Source organism: Notolabrus celidotus, chromosome 15, assembly GCF_009762535.1.
Source record: "Notolabrus celidotus isolate fNotCel1 chromosome 15, fNotCel1.pri, whole genome shotgun sequence".
Lineage (NCBI taxonomy): Eukaryota > Metazoa > Chordata > Actinopteri > Labriformes > Labridae > Notolabrus > Notolabrus celidotus.
The window spans coordinates 12322154-12341637 of NC_048286.1; the positions used below are offsets into that span (position 1 = coordinate 12322154).

The 19484-nt window shown below is 39.4% G+C and overlaps 2 protein-coding genes across 2 annotated transcripts in view; one reads left to right on the forward strand and one right to left on the reverse strand.

The window, feature by feature from the left end:
- pde1cb (phosphodiesterase 1C, calmodulin-dependent b) overlaps positions 1-2738 on the forward strand; it is a 131252-nt gene extending 128514 nt beyond the window's left edge. Inside the window, exons 17-18 of the mRNA XM_034703242.1 lie at positions 1247-1309; positions 1648-2738. Of these exons, the coding sequence (XP_034559133.1) occupies positions 1247-1309; positions 1648-1664 (80 nt within the window). The 3' untranslated portion in view covers positions 1665-2738. The remainder of the gene's footprint in view (positions 1-1246; positions 1310-1647) is intronic.
- An 11216-nt stretch (positions 2739-13954) lies between these two features.
- The window catches only part of LOC117826235, a 29236-nt gene continuing 23706 nt past the window's right edge, over positions 13955-19484 (reverse strand). The window contains exons 4-6 of the mRNA XM_034702166.1: positions 15906-16004; positions 15520-15688; positions 13955-14696 (exon numbers count right to left, since the gene is read on the reverse strand). Of these exons, the coding sequence (XP_034558057.1) occupies positions 14525-14696; positions 15520-15688; positions 15906-16004 (440 nt within the window). The 3' untranslated portion in view covers positions 13955-14524. The remainder of the gene's footprint in view (positions 14697-15519; positions 15689-15905; positions 16005-19484) is intronic.

Below are 19484 nucleotides of genomic sequence, written 5' to 3' on the forward strand. Positions count from 1 at the left end.
AGAGAAAGGCAATGAATAAGTCTGTGGAAGTGGCTGTGACACTTTGCTTTACAGTTCAGCGTGAACCACATGCAGCTGTGTGTGTTTGTGTGTGTGCTGTGAAGTGACCTGGTTGTGTTGGCAGAGCTTTGTGTTATACTGTAATCTTGAGTTGCTGTAATACAACTTTCTTATCTGATAGAGGCACCACAGGTTAAATCACATGTGGCTGAACAGATGAAAAGAGGATGTCATTACAAGGGAACGTAAAAGAAGTCTGATGTGACTTTAATAAGATAAGATAAGATATGATAAGATACTCCTTTATTCGTCTCACAACGGGGAAATTCACAAAGTTACAGCAGCAAACAAAAATGTGTACAGTACAAGAATTTCAACAAGAATTTCAAAAATAATATATATAGAAAAGAAATGTCCATCAAAGACAATAGCCTGGCCATAATCCTCCTGTCAGCCACCATCTCCACAGGGTCCAGGACTGAGCTGGACTTCTTCCCCAGTTAGTTCAGTCTCGCTCTCCTGTATCCTGTCAGCAGCCCACAGCATGTGAAATCCTTCCAATGTGGCGTTCGTGTCCAGTGTTAGCTCTGTTAGCATGATGCTACTCTGCCAGTATTCCCTCTGGTGCTGGGTTAGCTCGTCTACCTTATCGTAGATAGATCTTACATTCCCCATAACGGTGGGTGGAATGACAGGTCGATGTTGCCTTTTTGAGCTTGCACCTCTGTACCAGCACATCATCCTTGCCTCCTTCTCCTCAGCATCGTTTAGCAACGACATGCTACGGGCTGCTAACAGCCGATCTCGTATGTAAACAATGTTACAATGGTTATGCGCAGGATCTCCGGACACACACAGGAACAAAAATAGTAAAAACACCACTGCAAACGTAGCCAGTTTGGTGTCGATGGCCAACAAATGAGTCATTAAAAGTAATGACAGGCTCCAAATACAATGATAAATAAAAAGATAAGAAAAAAGAGTTGAAAAAAGATCAACGAAGAGAGAGCTGCTGCAACAAGCAGCCACTCGAGCGGCGCTAAGCAACGGGTTAATACAATGTCTGTACAAATAAATCAAAAGTTTTGGGGTTATTTGAATTCGGTTACAAGATGTTTGTTGAAACTTTATAGATGAAAGTAAGCCTTGAGGATATCAGGTATTGTTTGGATAGAGAGAATATTTGTTCCAAATAAAACCTGTGTCCCCACAAAGAATAACAAAAACACAACTTCTTGCATGTTAGGAGAGCTGTCTGAAGGGGCGATATCTCCAGAGGGCGAAGAAGACAAGAACAAAGGAGTTGATGGTGAGTTTGTTCCTGCAGCCCACATGAATACATAAATAGATAAAGTAAACTGTTCTGTATCTCGCTTTATCAAAGTTTTATGTTCATATTACAAAGGTTAGGATTGAACTACATGGTCATGCCGTTGCAGAGACGTGCTCCTGTTCCTTAAAAACAGTACATCATGCTTCTTTGGTCTATAGAAAGATGACACCTGCAAGGACAAATGTAACAATAGACAAATAAATACTATAGAGATTTAACATAAATAAATAATCCATGAGACATATGCCTCCTCTGGGAGTTCCCCCCTGATCTTGGCTACATTTTTTATTCTCTTTCTTGTATTCTTCAAGCAGAGGTGGCGATGGAATAAGCACGCTGTGGAGAATCACACAGTCACTTCTCTGCTGCCCTGCTGTCGACCTGAACCTGCATTTATTTGTTCGGGGAGAACTCAGACTCACTCCAGAGGGAACCCATTAGTTGGACTGTGTCCCCCTCTACAGGACACAAAGAAACTGACTCACCTCCTGTCTATCCTCTGTTTTCTCCTTTACCGTGTTTATCCTCCCACGCTCTTGTGTGCAGAGCTCGCAGCTCCACCCACGTGCATTCTCCCCTCACTCCTGCTTACTAAAAAAGGCGAGATTGAGGAAGCTTCAATGACCTTAACACAGTGGGGAAGAAGAAGAAGAAGAGCCTTTGGAGGACTGACACTGAAAATGTTATTTTCATTAGTCTGCCAATCTTTGACTTCAATGTAAGCTGTTTGTTTAACTCAGACATGTAGCCATTGTACTCCTCACACTCTTCCTCTTGTGTTTAGCCTCTCTGTCATCACTTTAGATTTTAGCACCACATGTACAGTCTACTGCAAAGTTTATTTATTCTCATGAGGTTTAGCATCACAGCAGTTTATTTAGCTTTCTGCTACATACTACATAGGAGCAGATTTGTATAAAATGCCACATAGATGGGCATTAACAGTAACAGCAGATGAGTATATTTACAGTACATAGGGGTTAACTCACAGGTTTATAGCACAACTATTTTACAAGAAAGTTCCTCCTTATACAGAAACACTATGTAGAAAAGTCATGTCTGTGTGTCTCTTAAAAACCAACTGTGGCTCATATTTCCTCTCGTTTACTTTCTTCACACTCTTCTCCGACTTTCTGCATTTCTTATGCGTTTGTGTTCCTCATTGCCACATTTATATTGTTTGTTGTGTGTTTTTTGTCCATATTGCTGTATATATTGAAAGTTTGTATATGTACTGATCTGAGGAAGAGTAGAAATCCTATGATTCCACAGTCGACTAATGGATATTTTTATGGATATAATGTAAGATATTGCAGTGGGAACATGTCCAAAAATTAGAATGCAATTTTTGCAACTCAAACATATCACACACAAACACACACACACACACACACACACACACACACACACACACACACACACACACAAACACACACACACACACACGCACACACACACACACACACACACAAACACAAACACAAACACTGACACACACAAATTAATCCACGTTTTTGTAAAATATGAAATCTTGTTTACTTTTTTGTTATATTCTTGTTTGTTTTTGCGTCCTGTATGAACCATGCACTAGCTGTGTCTGATGTCCTCACACTGTACGTCATTTCTCTGTCAGAAAATTTCTTCTTGATGCCTTCTTAAATGTATGTTAGCTGTAGCAGAAAGTCAAAATTGTTGCTGAATTAGAGAAAATCTACGAAATGTTCCTTTTTTTTCTGCAGCTTCACCAGCGAGGTCATTTGTTTGATGTTAAGCCATCATGTTTACAGTGTGCTAATATGTTAGCTTGTTGAATCCATCATGCTTCTGTGATGAATCTGCAGCTAGGAGTCCAAACTGTATCTGCTTCTCGTTTTTTAAGGCTTGTAATGTTGTGTATAGAAGAAACAAATACTGCTTGTGTGCATATGTAACATAATGAACCTCTGCAGCACTGCAGCTTTTAATATATACTAAATATGTGTAATTGGGAGAAATTTGGCAGTATTTCCATAATGATTGATATATTTTCCCTCAAATTGTGCACTTTTGTTTTTTATTAGAGTTTTTTTTAGGGTTTTGATTCTGTCGGGAAAAAGGTTAAAAATTTAAATGTGCCAAGATCAATGTTTTGGCACATTTGACTTTTATTTTGAAGTATACTGAAGTTGTATACTCTGGAACAGACACTCATACATTAACTGTATATGGTTTTTAAAATCTGGTTATAAGAATCACCTGATGGTTGATACAAACCTGCCAGAGTTTATTTTTTAATCTTTTTACTTTCAATACACACTCCCCATTTTTATACCTTCACATGAAGTTGAGTATCATGCTTGGATATATCACAAAATGCTACTTTCTACCTAAAAGAAACAGTCAGAGGTTAGCAAGCCAGCTGACTGAATGTGTGCCTATATATGAACTTTCCATTTTACACCTTCCACCTGTGAGAAAACTGATGTTGTGATGTCAATTGAATCTGAACTGATTCAGGTAAAGTCAAACAAACCAGTTAATATCTTCCTCTAATGATTCACACTCTTTAGAAAATACTTTTATTTTGGTAAATGTAAGAATATCTGTCTGTAAAGTCAGCAGTTTGGTGTTGAAGAAGTATTTATGGTGGTTTGTTTTTGTTGTATTTCTTTTAGAAATCCGTTTTTAGCTGCTTATGTCTCTGTTTCACTGTACCGTCCTCTCCTCTTTTTTTTTACTCTGTGGATGGATTTGTCCAAAAGTACGTCTTCAAAATGTACTGTTTATTCTGTTCGTCCTCCTCCTTCGGTTTTCTTGTTTCTTGTGTGTTTGTTTTAACCACCAGCTCAGAAGTCGGAAGTGGCTCAAATGTGTAAAAAGTTCAATGTAACAATAATAGCGAATTAGATTTTTAAATACTACAAAACCAGAACTCATTGCATCCTGAAAATAGCCTGCCTGACGCTTGGTAAAGCAGGATTTACTCTCTGCACTAAGAGACCAACACATGTGCAGTCTTGTAGTTTGCTCTATCTTTCACCTGCTGCTGTGATAGGCTGCTGTATGAATATTTAACAAGGATTTATACCAACCATAATCAGAAACATAGCTGTATTTATGACATGTAAAGACTTCTAATCATGGTGTTTTGTAACGGTTACTATGGAACAGATTCTCTGTCGTTTGTTTAATGCTTTGTTTCCTTGTTTAGTTTGACTCGCTCTGTAACGACTGAACTCAAACTGATCTAGTGACTGCGGTTAGATGGATGTAGAGAGTGCATGTGTATGAGTGTGTGGGTGTATTTGAGTGTGCATAAGCCAGGGTGTGTGTGAGTGTGGGTGAAACTGCCGAAAATACTTAACGTGCATTTCTGATCTCCTCACTGTGATTTGCTTTACTGAAGAGAGTGTGATGATGTGTGTGTGTGTGTGTATGTGTGTGTGTGTGTGTGTGTGTGTGTGTATGTGTGTGTGTGTGTGTGTGTGTGTGTATGTGTGTGTGTGTGTGTGTGTGTGTTTGTAGGTGTGTGTGTTTGTGTGTGTGTGTGTGTGTGTGTGTGTGTGTGTGTGTGTGTGTGTGTGTGATAAAAAGTGGAAGGTTAACAACTTTCACCCTTTAAAATATGATAAAAAATTAATTTCAGATAAGCAATTTTCCGACGTTAAAGCTCCAACTATCGAGTTAGATCCAATCTAACAAGCTGATGATGCTGGATACATTTATAGAAGAAAAAAATAAAAAAGAATTACTCAAATTATGAAGTTCAAACTAAAATCGTTCATTTTGGCTTGAAGAGAGGGTGAAACATTTAAAAACATGAAGCTCTGGAGGTCAAACTGGCTAACCACTCCTGGCTAAACCTCCACTATATCTGTAGAGACTGAAGAACTGAGATTGTGTGTAAGAGTGTGTGAGTATGCATGTTTGTGCATGCACGTGTGTGTCACTGTCCCATGCCGGCCAGGCGGCCGCGTGTGCCACCATGCTCTGTGACTGCACAGCTGTATCAATAAATCTGGACTCAAAGGGCTCAGATCATGTCTGCCTGTCTTCATTTCTACAGCACCACAGCTACAATCTAACACCTTCATGATGTAGAACATTTAGAGCAAAGGTACAAACAGGGTTGTGAATAATAAATTAATCACATATCTGTGGACAAAGAGCAGTAGTTTATAAATCAATTCCTAACCTCACAGATGAGCAGAGGAGCCCAGATAGCTTGACAGCAGCATTCTGTAAAAATTCAGTCTTTGAATGTTTCCACTGCTGCTCGCATAAAAGTACAAGTGGGCTGTTACCTTGAGTCTGGAGGACATAAAAGCGTGGATGACCTTCTGTAGATCTATAGATGAAAGGAATGAAAGACAACTTTGAGTCAGGAATAACACCTCTGTTATACTCATCCTTTTTTTCACCCGGACTCCCATGAACCTTGACCACATGAAAAATATATTTCTTATTACATTCTGAAGGGAATTTTGATGCACTGAACCTTTAATTTCACAGAGACATGACATGATAAAGAATTTGAGAGGATGTAAAGCTGGTTTGAAGTGCCTAAAAATTAATCATCTCTTATCCTCAAAACACCCAGCCCATCGCTCATTAGAAGAGATTATTAGAACAAGATCATGTTAGTGAAAACATTCAGTGTAAGATCAAACACTGTTAGCTCATTATAGTTTGAGTACAGCTTGCTCCTTTGCCACTACATGTATTTAGCAATATGTTCTTTAAGCTCCTGTGAGGAACCTGTGGACAAACATGATCTTGATAAGTCAAGCTTGCATTTTCTGACAAAAAACTCTAATCCTGCTTTCTTTTTGCAGTCAAACATGTTGCTCAATGGGAATATTTGTAGTTGAAAATGTTAAAAGCAGTGTCTTCAGGGAGCAGTTAATCATCTAGTCTAACACTTACCCCCTTGCAGCATTTTTAAGCTATAAAACTAACAATATGGAAGTTGTTGATCTTATTCCTGATACTCTTGTTTGCTTTGTAGGTCACAAAGAGGCATCAGTATCATTTTCAATCCGTTTCACAACCAATTAAAAACTGGTTGTAGAGTTTCATTAAGAGATGATGAATTTTGAGGCACTTCAAACCATCTTTATAAAACTCCACACAGGAGCTTTAACTGACACCCAAAAAATACAATTTTAAATGTGAAGAAGAAAAAGAAGACATACTTTATTAATCTCCATTGGGAGATTTCATTTTTCACTCTGTTACTGATCCTGCTACACACTCACACAAACAGAATCATACGAACACATTGATGAAGCGACGGGCACTTAGGTTGGGCACTCTGACTTTGGTGAGGTAATCATCACAGTGCAGGGTCAGGTGTGTGTGCCTGATTGCCCCTGATTTGCAGCAGGTGTGGGAAGCTTTTATATACACCTGAGCTCCAGGTCCCTGTGCTGACTCATTAGCTCACTGTCTGAGGTGGTGAGAGGTTGCTCTTGTGTTCTCAGTGTAGTGTGAGTGTCTGCATAAGCACCACTTTCTTCTTCAGTGTGTCTGGCTTGCAATATCCAGTTTCTTCTAGAGAGTAGATTTTTAAGGGCGGGGGTGCCAAAATATACACAAACTTAAAGTTCCTTTCAGGAGCTTTAACAACTACAGAGGCATTGGTGGGTTAACATGTAACAAAGATCTTTATTTTCATCTCACACAAGAAGATACATTTCCATCTCCACAATGACCACATTCCTTTTAAAGTTGTATTTTTGGGGCATATTTGCCTTTATTAGACGGGAAAGCTGAAGAGAGATGGGAAATGTGGGCAGCAGAGAGCAGGGGAAGACATGCAGCATATGATCGAAGCTAGGAATCGAACCTGTGACTGCTGCAATGAGTACTATAGCCTCTGTACAAGGGGTGCCAATTAAACTGCGAAGCCAACTGGGCTCCACAAGGGCCTAATTTTAATTAATTTAAACCCACGTACATACAGTCAGTTCTTTGCACAGTAACATGCCTCACTGTGTATAATCCACTAGATGTCTCTGTTAGCCTTCACATCCCACTGAAGCTCCTCGTCTCTCCTCCTCAGAGGGCCTGCAGCTCTAAGGACGATCAACGGACTTGATGAACACGGCGTCACTCTCCCTGTGGATCGTCTGCTATAGCTCTTTATCCTCCATACATGCAGCTCCACAAACATTACACACACACACAGAGTGCATATTTATCACAGGCAGCATGCATATTCATGTGCAGGTTGATGGAGCTGGTGGAGGGATGTGTACGACTCCTCAGCACCGAGCCGAGTGCCGGAGCAGAAGGCGAATGTTAATTCAATTATACGGCAGCTGTTCCTTGGTGCCCATGGCCACTGTGTTTGCACTAGAACAGAAATCTTGTATTAGGTCCCTCGCCATAAAAGACCATTGCCAGGCATGAGAACAGGGACTGCATGTAACCAGAAGCCATTCACAGTATTTTAAGGAGCCTTTAATGCACATTTTTGGCACCAAAGTAAGATTTGTGTTCTTTTTTTGTTTTTGCCTCAGTGTGATTTACAGAGCTGTTGTTTTTGTTCATTATTCTCCTAAAAAGTCAATCTGCTGGGAAGTTAAACATGCAAATTAGCTATTTTTTCTGGTTTCCTTTCCAGTCAAGGGTGGTTGGTCAGACATGAGTGGCTGTTGCATCATTCTGGAGCACAGAAAGCTCATTTGCAGCACATCAACTCTTTTCTTTTCTCTGTTTGCATTTTTCTTCTCGTGGCTTCATCCTCATAACTTTATGAAACATAAAACATAAATAACAAGCATAAGAAAAGGGAAATTTTTTATTTGTGTCCCTGTATGCAAACACAGTTTGTATGCATTTCTGCAAGTGTTAGTGTTTGTGCGCGACCCAGCCTCCTGTCCTATTATTGGGCTGAGCTCCAGAGCTACTTGGTGGAGGAAGAGAAGGAGGAGGAGGTGGAGGAGGAGAGGGAAGACAAGTAGGAGAGTGTGTAGGCACCCGCCAGCTCCCTGAGACTCCCTGTGTGTGTGATTTAATCACACGGCCGATGCTCTGATGTTACCTGGACCTGCTAATAAGTTTACTTTGCCTTCATCAAAAGGAAAACAGACACACCTGTGTGCAGGATGCGCTCAACTGCACATTTCACATGCATAATAGATGCACGCATGCAAATGTGGAGGCAACTAAACATAAAAGAGTCTTAGTTGTTTCTTTCACACGGTCCACATAACAAAGCAGGGATGCCAAGAAGAGATGTACTAAAATGTGGTTAGCTTTCTGTATAAAAAAGAAGTATTTAGTCGAGGAAATCTCGGAAAAGATCAAATATTATCTGGATGAAAGTTTTTAGATTTGAGAATTTGCTGCTATTCTTTATCTGACATGATAATAAACTGAATGTCTTTGGAATGTTGGTCTAAAAAAATGCATTTCCTGTCAGTCAACTGATCAAATCAAATGTAAAGTTTTCTCTCCAGCTCTCAAAAAAAGACCTAAGAGAACATCTTGTTTTAAGTGTGTGTGTGTGTGTGTGTGTGTGTGTGTGTGTGTGTGTGTGTGTGTGTGTGAGAGAGAGAGAGAGAGAGAGAGAGAGAGAGAGAGAGAGAGAGAGAGAAAGAATGTGGTAGCAAGTCTCAGAGAATACAAAACATAAAAACAATATGTTGTAGGAAGAGAAAAAGACGATATAATAATCTGAAGTTAGAAAAAAAAAATCCAGAAAGGAAGGAAAATAGTAAAAACTTGTTGTTAAAAGACGATAGCAGGAATGTTTAAGGAGGAAAATATTAAAATAAGAAGGGATAATGTGTCTACATTTTGATCTAAGTGTGTGTTAGTGTGTATTCTTGTGTTGCAGTGAGGGAGGGAAATCATCCAAAACACCGTCTATAAATAAAATCTATGTTTATCACTCCAAGGTGTCAGTTTGGGCCTTGTGGTACTCAGTCCTCTAACCTGCCCAGATAACACCATGTTCCCTCCATTTAACTACACATGGCCTTATCATGCAGCGTGTGAAGCCGACACTGCATATCAAGCTGTTTAATAAAATGAAACCCCGTGTACCGACTGGAAGCAGCACAGAGCTGTGTTTAGAGTGACTGATGGAGAGCCCAGAATCAGAGGGCCCTGTGGCACGAGCAGACACACATAGTCTGGGAATTGGCCCAACTCTTAAAGAGCCAAGCTTTCCCCCATCTTGACTCCAGGCCGACCCCCAAATAGGAAGAGGCCATTTCTGCTGGCAGCCGAGTGCTTCCTTTCTGGAAGCCCGTCAGGTGAGGAGTCCCGGCTGCCAACTGTAAGTCCCCTCAGGTGGGCTCGAGGGGAACAGGGCAGATCCCCGTCATGGTGACACGCAGCAGATGATACAGAGAGTATGAAGCTGATTCCTGCAGACAAAGATCTGCAGGCTCCAGTCGACTCCACAGCAGTGATGGATTAATGACAATACAGAAATATTCAGATAACAATGCCAGGAGAGTGATTGAGGGTTTGAATGTAAGAATGTATGCATGGCAAATAATAACAGATCATTCATTAGCCAAAGTGTTATATCAACCGCCCGGATGGGCTCAAATTAATTTTGTTATCACAGTCAGATAGGCCAAAAGTTATTGTTAACTCAGAGCCTTCTTTCTTTGATAAACATGTTTGTATTCTAGCCATGTCATCACTTCAGTTTGATTAATCATTTCTTTTGTGTTATCATCTTTAGCCCAATGAAAAAGTCACATTAAACTTAAATAAAATGTACTAAATAAGAAGTCATGCATTAACATAAAGCTTACAAAGCATTGTAGTCTGTCTCTGCCACCATAATCTGTCAGATTAAGTTACTATTTATTTTGCACACTGTTGTTTACTAGTGGAAGACAATGCTTAGCATAAAAGAGTAACTTACAGGTTGGTATTACACTGTTTTATGATTGTTACAACAGTGTAATGAATCATTATGGACATTTTTTGTTAGACCATTGGTGGAGTAATAATAAAATTTGTGTTCAGGCATCTAAATTACCCACAATGCAACATGACTGCCAACAATTGCAGTTATTGTCCATGTATACCCCTGCACTGTAACTTTATCTGTGTTAAAGACTTTCTTTAGCTAACACTAGCTGTTTTAAATACTCTACCCTGGTTGGTCAAAATCCAATAACAGCAGTGGTTCATTCTCAAAAGCAAAAGCAACGCCATGGACGACCTGATTGCACACATCATATCAAATCAATCTATAGAGAATCAATAGAATCATCTTTAAATCGTTATTTTGTGTCTGTAGTTGGTAGCCAGTTAATAAACAAGATAATGTATAGTGAACACGTGGTTATGCACATACACATATATACATAGCTATCGTTTTCTCTCTCTTTTTCATACCACTGCTCTATGGCCTTTGAATGCACCTGCTGCAAATGTATGTTTTTTAATTGAATTGTATTAAGGTCAGTTGTCCACATTTTGTTTTCTGACGAGTGAGGGCTAAGTGCTTGAGACATTTCAACAAACTGAACAAGTGAAGTGATTTACTCTTTCAAATACAGGATGAAAAGAATTGTTATAAATAACACCAAACACATCAAAATGATTCAAATATAAGATGACTTTAATTATAGGCTTCTTTTTAATAGAAAAATACTGTATGCCAAACAAAATCAAATGTAGGCACAACTTTTAGAAGGATGAGTCACAGTACCTTTAATAGGTATCCTGGTGTTTAACACTGTTTTAGCATAGCAGTGAATGAGGCTTTAAAAGTTAACATTAAAGCTGTGGAGACTTCTACATAACATTTGTTTCATATGGGTGTAATCTGCAAATGGAAAAAATTAAAATTTACAGGGGTATGATCATATAACAATAGTCAGTAGGCATGTTTTGACACGTGTGTGTGCGTGTCTTTCCAGATTGCCACATTCAATACAGCAGCAACGCTGACGTGTGACCCAGCTAGTCAATGCGGCGTCTACGTATATACTATGTCTATGGTTATGCACATCAGCACCCCGACAAGGTGAGCAGGATCGTTCTCTAGACATTACCTCATATTTGTATGTTTCAGTGTTGTTGATTTCGGCATAATGAACAGATGTCAGCACATATCAGATGCTAAAGAGGCAGAAACAACATTCAGATGAACCAGTAAAGAACTTTTATACATTGTAGTGTTGATTCTCTTTTGAGCGTCTGTAAATCATGCAGCACTTTTCCTTTAGATCAACTTCAAACCAGAACATCACAACAACATGTAGCTTGTTCTCGCTAAAACTGGTTAAACACAGATGGCGGGGAGTCATGTTGAGATATTTCCAGCAACGTTACAAAGGAATTTAATAGATGGAGGATTTACTTCTTTTGAAGTCTGTTCTTCATCTTTCATATTGAGTTGTTTTTTAAGAAAATGTTTTCCTGCTTTGTCTGAACTTAAAGAGTCACAGCAGGAATGTTTACTTCAGGACTGCTACACTAAAAATAATACGGGACACTTTCTAATGCTGCTGTTTAGGATTGTTTTTAAAATCAGACTCCATCTTGATAACATAAATAGGACATTAGGGGTCTACACAAAGTCCTGGTGAGTGTTTGATGTAATTAATATTGTCCATAAAAGGAGCCATGCAGCACAATGATTTTAAGCCACTTTCTTTCAGCTTCATATTTTTGTGGTGACAAATACTCCATGAACAGAATATCTCAGGAGTAGAAATTGGTGGTCAAGGTCAAAGGTGACTAACTTCAGAAAACCCAGTGAGGGAGACGGTGTGAAGTAATGAGTGCCAAGTCATTGTGTTAAATGTATGATAAGCCACCTTGAAATATAATTTTCAATGATAGCTTCCATTTAAAAAAGATGAACTAGAAGAAATCATTGAATTTATGTATTCCTTTTTAAAAAATGTAACTCTATCCTGGATCGTGACACCAACAGGTAGAATTGGTCTGCATCAGCATTAATGCAGGTGTTGCCCCCTGAACCGTTGTTGTTAGGAGGCAGCTAGTTTTCAATTTACCTGTCCATCTGAGTTTCCTTCAAAGGGTGGCTGGGCTCAGTCTCGGAGACAGGTTCAGGAGCTTGGGCATCCGGTGGGAGCTTAGAGCGGAGCTTCTTTGCATCAAAAGGAGCCAGTGGAGGTGGTTCTGGCATTTGATAAGGATGGCTCCTGGACACCTCCCTTTTTGGAATGTGTTCCATTGGTGGTTGGTGTGCATCCAACTAGGAGGAGGCCCCGGGATAGACCCAGAGCTTGCAGGAGGGATTATATATCCCATCCGGCCTGGGAACGCCTCAAGCTCCCCCATGAGGAGCTAGAAAACATTGCTGGGGAGAGGGATGTCTGGATCAACCTGCTGAGACTGCTGCCTCCGTGCCGTGACAGTGGATAAGTGAAAGAACATGGATGGATGGATGGATGGATGGATGGATGGATGGATGGATGGATGGATGGATGGATGGATGGATGGATGGATGGATGGATGGATGGACTGTATCCCAATGCACAGTCTTCACTCAGTATATGGTTTCACAAACAAGAACGTTCACTGCAACTCCCACGTGGCAAAGGTGAACAACCTGAATGTGGCTGCTAAAGTTGTTTGATGAGATGATCAGATTCAACAGCTGGCCTTCCTGCTCAGTAGTAATACTTAAATACTTAAAAAACTCCAAAGATCACAAATTAAGTTGTTCTGTGTTTTGGTTTGTTTGCTATATATATATATATATATAAAAACATCTTATAAAAAGCTATGTTTAAGCCTCAAGAATGAAATTGATATGACAATGAAGTGTTTTTATCTTATCTCTCAAGGAGATACAGGAAATAATTGTGTAAAGTTGTTGTTTGTCTTTCAGCAAGTCACCATCTGCAAAATCAGTTTTCTCAAATAATGGCTGTTATTCATAGGGATGCATTTGAACTTCACGCCTTTACACAGTGAACCCCAAACTGGAGGGCACACGCCCTTATGACCCAGCAAGGCTCAAAAAAACCAACACACCTGGGGTAGAGGCAAGGGGTGGTCATGGCCACCCTTAAAATCTGATTGGCCACCCCAGGGGCTACCCTAAAATCCTAAACCATGTTTGACTTTTTGCCTTGGTAGAGGTGGCACACCAAGTATTTGGGCTGTAATTCTCCAGGCTGTTAGTAGCTTCTTTGTGTTTTAGTCTGGGACATTTTCTTTTGTTGGTACTTTAAATGGTGACGTTGATCAAACATCATGTTTCTGAGCCTCATTAGATTCATTAGTTCATTAGATTTAAATGTTAACACTCTGTTGAGTTTGATTCTTTCATATTAGAAGTCAAAGTAGACAGGATTAGTGGAGATAAACCTCCCAGATTTGGGGTAAGGCCCTAAACTTTACCACACCTGGCCACCCCTACTAAAATCTATGCCCAAGTCCAAAAAAAGCTAATTTTGTGAAAGGACTGCCAGGTATATCAAGAAATCAAGAAATCAAGAATTCAAGAAATCAAGAAATCAAGAAATCAATCAGTCAATCAACCAACCAACCAACCAATCAATCAAGTTTTATTTATATAGCACCTTTCATACAAATCAAATGCAACCCAAAGTGCTTTACAGCGATTGAAAAACCAGAAAGAAGCAGAAATAAAATATGAATCAACACCAAGCATTACAACAACTAAACAAAGACATTTAATTATGAGATAATGTATCATCATACCTTGCCCTCAGCTTGGCCTCAACCTCCAGTTAAAAAACACATTTAGAAAGATGTTTCACTTTGAATTGATTTTTTGTAAAAGAAGCATTTTGGATTTTTGGTATGATGTATTAGTTAAGTGTAATTTGCAAAAATAATCAAAAGATACAGGAATATTTTAACAACATGTCTGATAGAGTTCATGGATGTATGTTTATATGTTGTGGTGAGAGGTAGGGGAAGCTTAAAAATGCTGTTGTCTTCCAGAGGAGGATTGCCGATGAAAAAGTTTGGTAAGTGCTGCTCTAACTTATTATAAATAAATCAGCTCTGCAGCTGGAAATACTGAAACACAGTAAAGAGAAATCTAACACACACAAACAGCACTCACATTTGAAGTCTTCGTATCATCTGACCAGCCAAACATTATTTTTCTCATATAAATCTACTGATTCTGGAAACAGCACTATGGTTGGTCAAAATAATTCAACTTAATTTGCACTTAGCATCTAAAAAATCTTCTTTCACCACACTCTGGCTATGTTAAGATCAGGAGATAGTTTGAGACACAGCATGACGCCAGGGAGCCGAGGACAGCTGATGAGGGAAAAGGAAGAAAGACATCATATCAACACCCAGGGTGTCGATTAGGTGAGAAAGGCACATTGCAGTCCTGTCAATCACCTCGGCTTCATGCATGGAGAAGAAAATAGAAGAGCGGCTGTGAAAAAAGTGGAAAAGTTGGAAACCAAAAGTTGGTGGAAGCAAAAAACAAGCCACTATTAATCTATATTAAACAGCCTTTTTACATGCATGTTAACTGATTTGATTTTGGGGATATGAAACATGTTTTGTTTTTTCTGCACGTGTTGTACACTGAAATATTCATCAGACACTAGCTTTGTTTTTTTACAATGCAGTAAAAAGAACAGATCATACATTTCATACAATACATTGAAAGCATAAGACGTGACTCTTGTTTGAATTGAATATCTGACACATTTTTTTATTTATCTTATCACTTTGAGTTTGAAATTGTCGCATTCTTCCACAACAGATTGCCGCAGCCACTTTGAACGCGTGCGAACAGATTGTGCTTTGAAAAAGAAAATGGGCGCCTGCAGCAACATTTCACGTCTGCGTCCCATCTCTGTCTGAAAACGGGACTAACATCTTTACATTATACATCTTCAAAAACATATCCATTATTCATATCCACATATTTTAATACTATTAGCACTTCCATGCCACCCACCTAAATACCTGTGTGTTTCTTATCAAAGCAGCCGTGACAGTCAGAGTTACTTTGTTTGAGTTTAAAAAGATGGGATGGGATTAAGAGAGTGCTGCAGCAGAGAACCATCACGTGAAATTAAATTAAATTAGCGAGGTTGTTGTATCCATGAACACTGTAAAAACTTGGATGCAAAAACAATGGGAGAAAGAGGAGAAACACAGGGAGTGTTTTTGTTGTTTTTTATAGACAACACCAACAAAAGCTTCACACACACAGACACACATACAAACACACACAGGGCTCCCACCTGTGTGGGTGGGAGGTGTGGCCACTCAGCAGCTGAGTGGGGCAGCATATGGACTTTCTAATTGGGTAGAACAGCACAGCTGGAGGACACCAGTCCAGGACCTGGCCTCTGGTAATCAGTCCCACAATCCTCTGCTCTCCTCGGCACAGCCAGCGAGCTGCATGTGAGTCTGAGGAGGAGGGAGGGGGATGTGTTTCGCTGCTTTAATGGAGGTAAACTTATCCTATAACAGTGCTTCACATCATACTTCCCTTTAAGAAGTCAGGTCAAAATCATTACATGACACTCTGCATCTCCAAACCCAGGAGGGAAAATTATTTATATTCCATCCCACTCTATGCTGATGACATTCAGCTCTTCTTCCTCTAATGTTTGAGAGCACTTACATTTTAGTCGACTGGGTAAAATATCATCCATAATCACTTGTGTTCTTTGATGATGTGTGGTAAATCCTGTTTCTCCATTCTGAGCGTTTGACTGATGCACTGCAAAAAAGAAACATTCTTTAACTCAAAATGATCAAACCTTGTTTATCTTTCAAGTCAATTCAATGCTTGTTTGTTTTTTTAAGGCATTTTCAAAATCAATTGAATTATTGCCTTTATTCTCTTTTGCAGATTTTTTTCTCTGCCTTTAAATGCAACCCTGTATCTTTGCTTATGTTCAATTTTATTTATTTATCCAATTAAATGAGCATCAAAAAAAATTTCAGAGGGAATGCAATGCTGCCTAAAATGTGTTTCTTAAATGGCATAAATAAAATTAATTTGATGTAAACATACAATAGATATGTATCTTCAAATAGGCTACATTTACAAGGATGAATAATGATGTACTCTACTTTTTTTTAACATTAATGAGTGTGTTTTATTTAACATAGTGAATATCTCCATGTGTCTATTACATTTTTGAAATGACATTTTTTATTTGTTGTTCTGAGAGTCTTGAAATATAGTTTCTCAAGTTACTCAAGTACTTTGCTCGTACTTGATGTAGAAAATATCAGCTCTGACTTGAGATACTGTTAAATCTAGTTTCAAACAAACTTCCTTTGATTTTGAAATGTGACCAAAGTCAAAGATCGATGAGAATTACATTCTTCAGTTCCACAGTCCTGCACTTTGTATAACCGAGCTGCAACAACCACTCTGTCATGGCAGATTCATATAACGCAAAGTTATCTTCATGTTTAAAATGAAAAGGAAAAAGTTTGATGTTAAAGAAATTATTTGAACATAACCCTGCCAGCCATCGTGTCTGTTAAAGCACAAGTTGAAGGGAATCAAATCAGTGCTGTTGACATCGTTCATGAGCAGAATAAAGAGAAGATTTTAGTCTTTTTATCAGCGGAGTTACAAAACTCTCCAAAACAAGAACCAGTTACAGGTCAACTGAATAAATTCTTGTTCCAGAGACTACAAGTATTTTGTTACCTTGATTTAGGATCATGTGTTGCCTAGGATGGTCGCTTTAATTTTCAGTTTAATAATGCTGCAGTTCTTTGTCTATATCCTTGTAATACAGTGTTTTTTCTGCTGTCTAGCGGGGTGTGTTTGGAAATAAGTTTTGGACTTCTGAGTTTTCAAATAAATGAAGGGGGAAAAAGACATATAAATCTAGGTGAGTAAAATGTCTGAGGGGTTCTGGAGCATTGCCTCTAAAAAAAGACAACAAAAGTGACAGCAACAGGTTTAAAGTGAGAGAAAGAGTTATTATATCTTTAGCCAAGGAATTCGTCTGGACCAGTCGTCTCAACAAGTGCTCCAAATTATCTGGATTACCTGCACATGCATTCAGGAGAGCCAAACACTTGTTTTGTGTTCTAGGTAATTTACATGCACCTCAGTGCAAAGCAACAGTGAAATAGCTGAAGAGCTGGAATAACTGAAGGAGGCTCATTATAAAATCAGTGTCAAGACTAAAAAGTGAGTGTTTTAGGGATCAGTCTGAAACCTCTTTACTGGCCTCACTGAAGAAATTACGGGAAGTAGTGAAGGCTAGCTCTACAGGCCTGTAGTGACTCGGATGGTAAACAGAATTGCATTGTATCGCCACACCACCTCTCACCACCCTCAACCACTTCACCCTGCTCTCATCCTCCAGACACAAACTCCCTCTCTAAGTGCTGACATCAATTGAGAAACGCTTGCGGCTCAGCGTGCGATCAGCGGCGCCTTCATTTGCAGCTCCACACCATGCGCCGTGCCTATAAAAGCTGATAATGTGATAATTAAAAGAGCTGACAGGCAAGAAGTGTCAGTGAGACACCCTGATTTACCAACCTCTGCTGTTTGCTATACCTCTCAAATTACAATGCTTCCACCCTTGAAGTATGACACATAAAATATCAATTGGAATAATTAAGCAGGTCAGAGCTGCTGTGAAGAAAAAGAGGAGTCTCAGTGGAGGAGAGTTTTGATGAAAATCCTCCCCAAAAACCACTCCAGACTCTGACCTGAAAGGAGGATTTCTAGCAGACAAAAGATCACTGCCATGTTTCTGTCTCACTCTCTTTCTTTCTCTCTCAACCACACCATGATTTATTACCTGAAAAGACAAGAGAACTAATTAGTGGAGTAATTAATTAATATAAATTTGCATATTTGCATTTGCAATTAGTGCAGTCAACTGATTAGTCTGAGATGGGGAGTTTGACTCATCAGATGCTGGTGTGAGTGTGTGTCAGTGTTTGTGTGTGTGTGTGTGTGTGTGTGTGTGTAGGTGTTTGTGTGAGTGTGTGTGAGTGTGTGTGAGAGTGTGTGCTGGACCAGAACGATCAGCAGACCAGCTGAGGCATTTTTGGGGGGAGGCAGAGATGAAGGCACTACTTTATTTTTATTTCGTTGTTTTTCGAAATGTTTTTTGTTTTTTTCTCACACAGGCTTTCCTGTGACATGTCTGATGCTCTGTCACACACACATCACTCTACACACAGATATGTTACCTCTGTGTGGTCTCTGGTGTCATCATTCTGCAGCCAGCCCCACGCTGCTGATCGATGTCGTGTAACGTCCAATACACAGAGATTGATAAGTCGCTTTAATTGATTCTCCTTGCAACAAGGTCATTCACAGGCATGCATTTCTGTGTGTGTGTTCCACATAACTGAGGAGTGCATATACCCATATCGAGTGCCAGCTGTGCCCCAGTGTGGAGTTGGCAGCGTGCCACCGGCCTTTTCCATGGGGTGTACTTAATGTGTACGCTCCTGAGGTACCAAAACTGTGCACATCCCACCACCCCATCCCCACACCCACCCATCCACACTCACCATCTACTGTGTGAGGAGCCTGCAGGAATCTTTTGACCAGTTTTAAATAAGACTGCATGATTAAGTAGTATTATGATAACTGATTATGTAGCGTAAGGGCAAAAACAATAGCTTTAGTAGTGGTATACTGTAGTGTGACGATGCACTGATTTGTGTAGTTTTATCAAATTAATTATCAGGTTCTGAACTGTTGATTGAACGAGACATGTTCATATGTACTCGAGAAAGTGTGATGGTCATTTGGATCTATTTTTAGACTTAGAATGGACTAAATGTGCAATCAGTCGATAGATAAAGTTGTCTGCATATCAATGATTAATAAAAACAATGGTTAGTAGGCCTCATTTAATATAACGCAGCACTTGGTCATCATATTAGAGTTTTCTGAGATTGTCTTTACTTCCTCTGTTTGGGGTCATAAAAACCCATCAGCAGCACTGAACTGCATGTCGTACAATTGTTTTAATATCTGCACATTTGGTCTTTTTTCCATTTTAACATTTGTCCTTACTTTTAATTGTATTAACACCAAAATAATATAATGCAATGTTGGTCACTTCCTCCTAAATGACAAACTGAAGTCTTTTCTGATCTGATGCATCAGCAGGACATAACTTACTATCCGTCTCATCACTATCATCGCTCTCCCTCTCCCACTCCCTCTTATTCGCCTCTATCCCTCTTTCCAACCTCA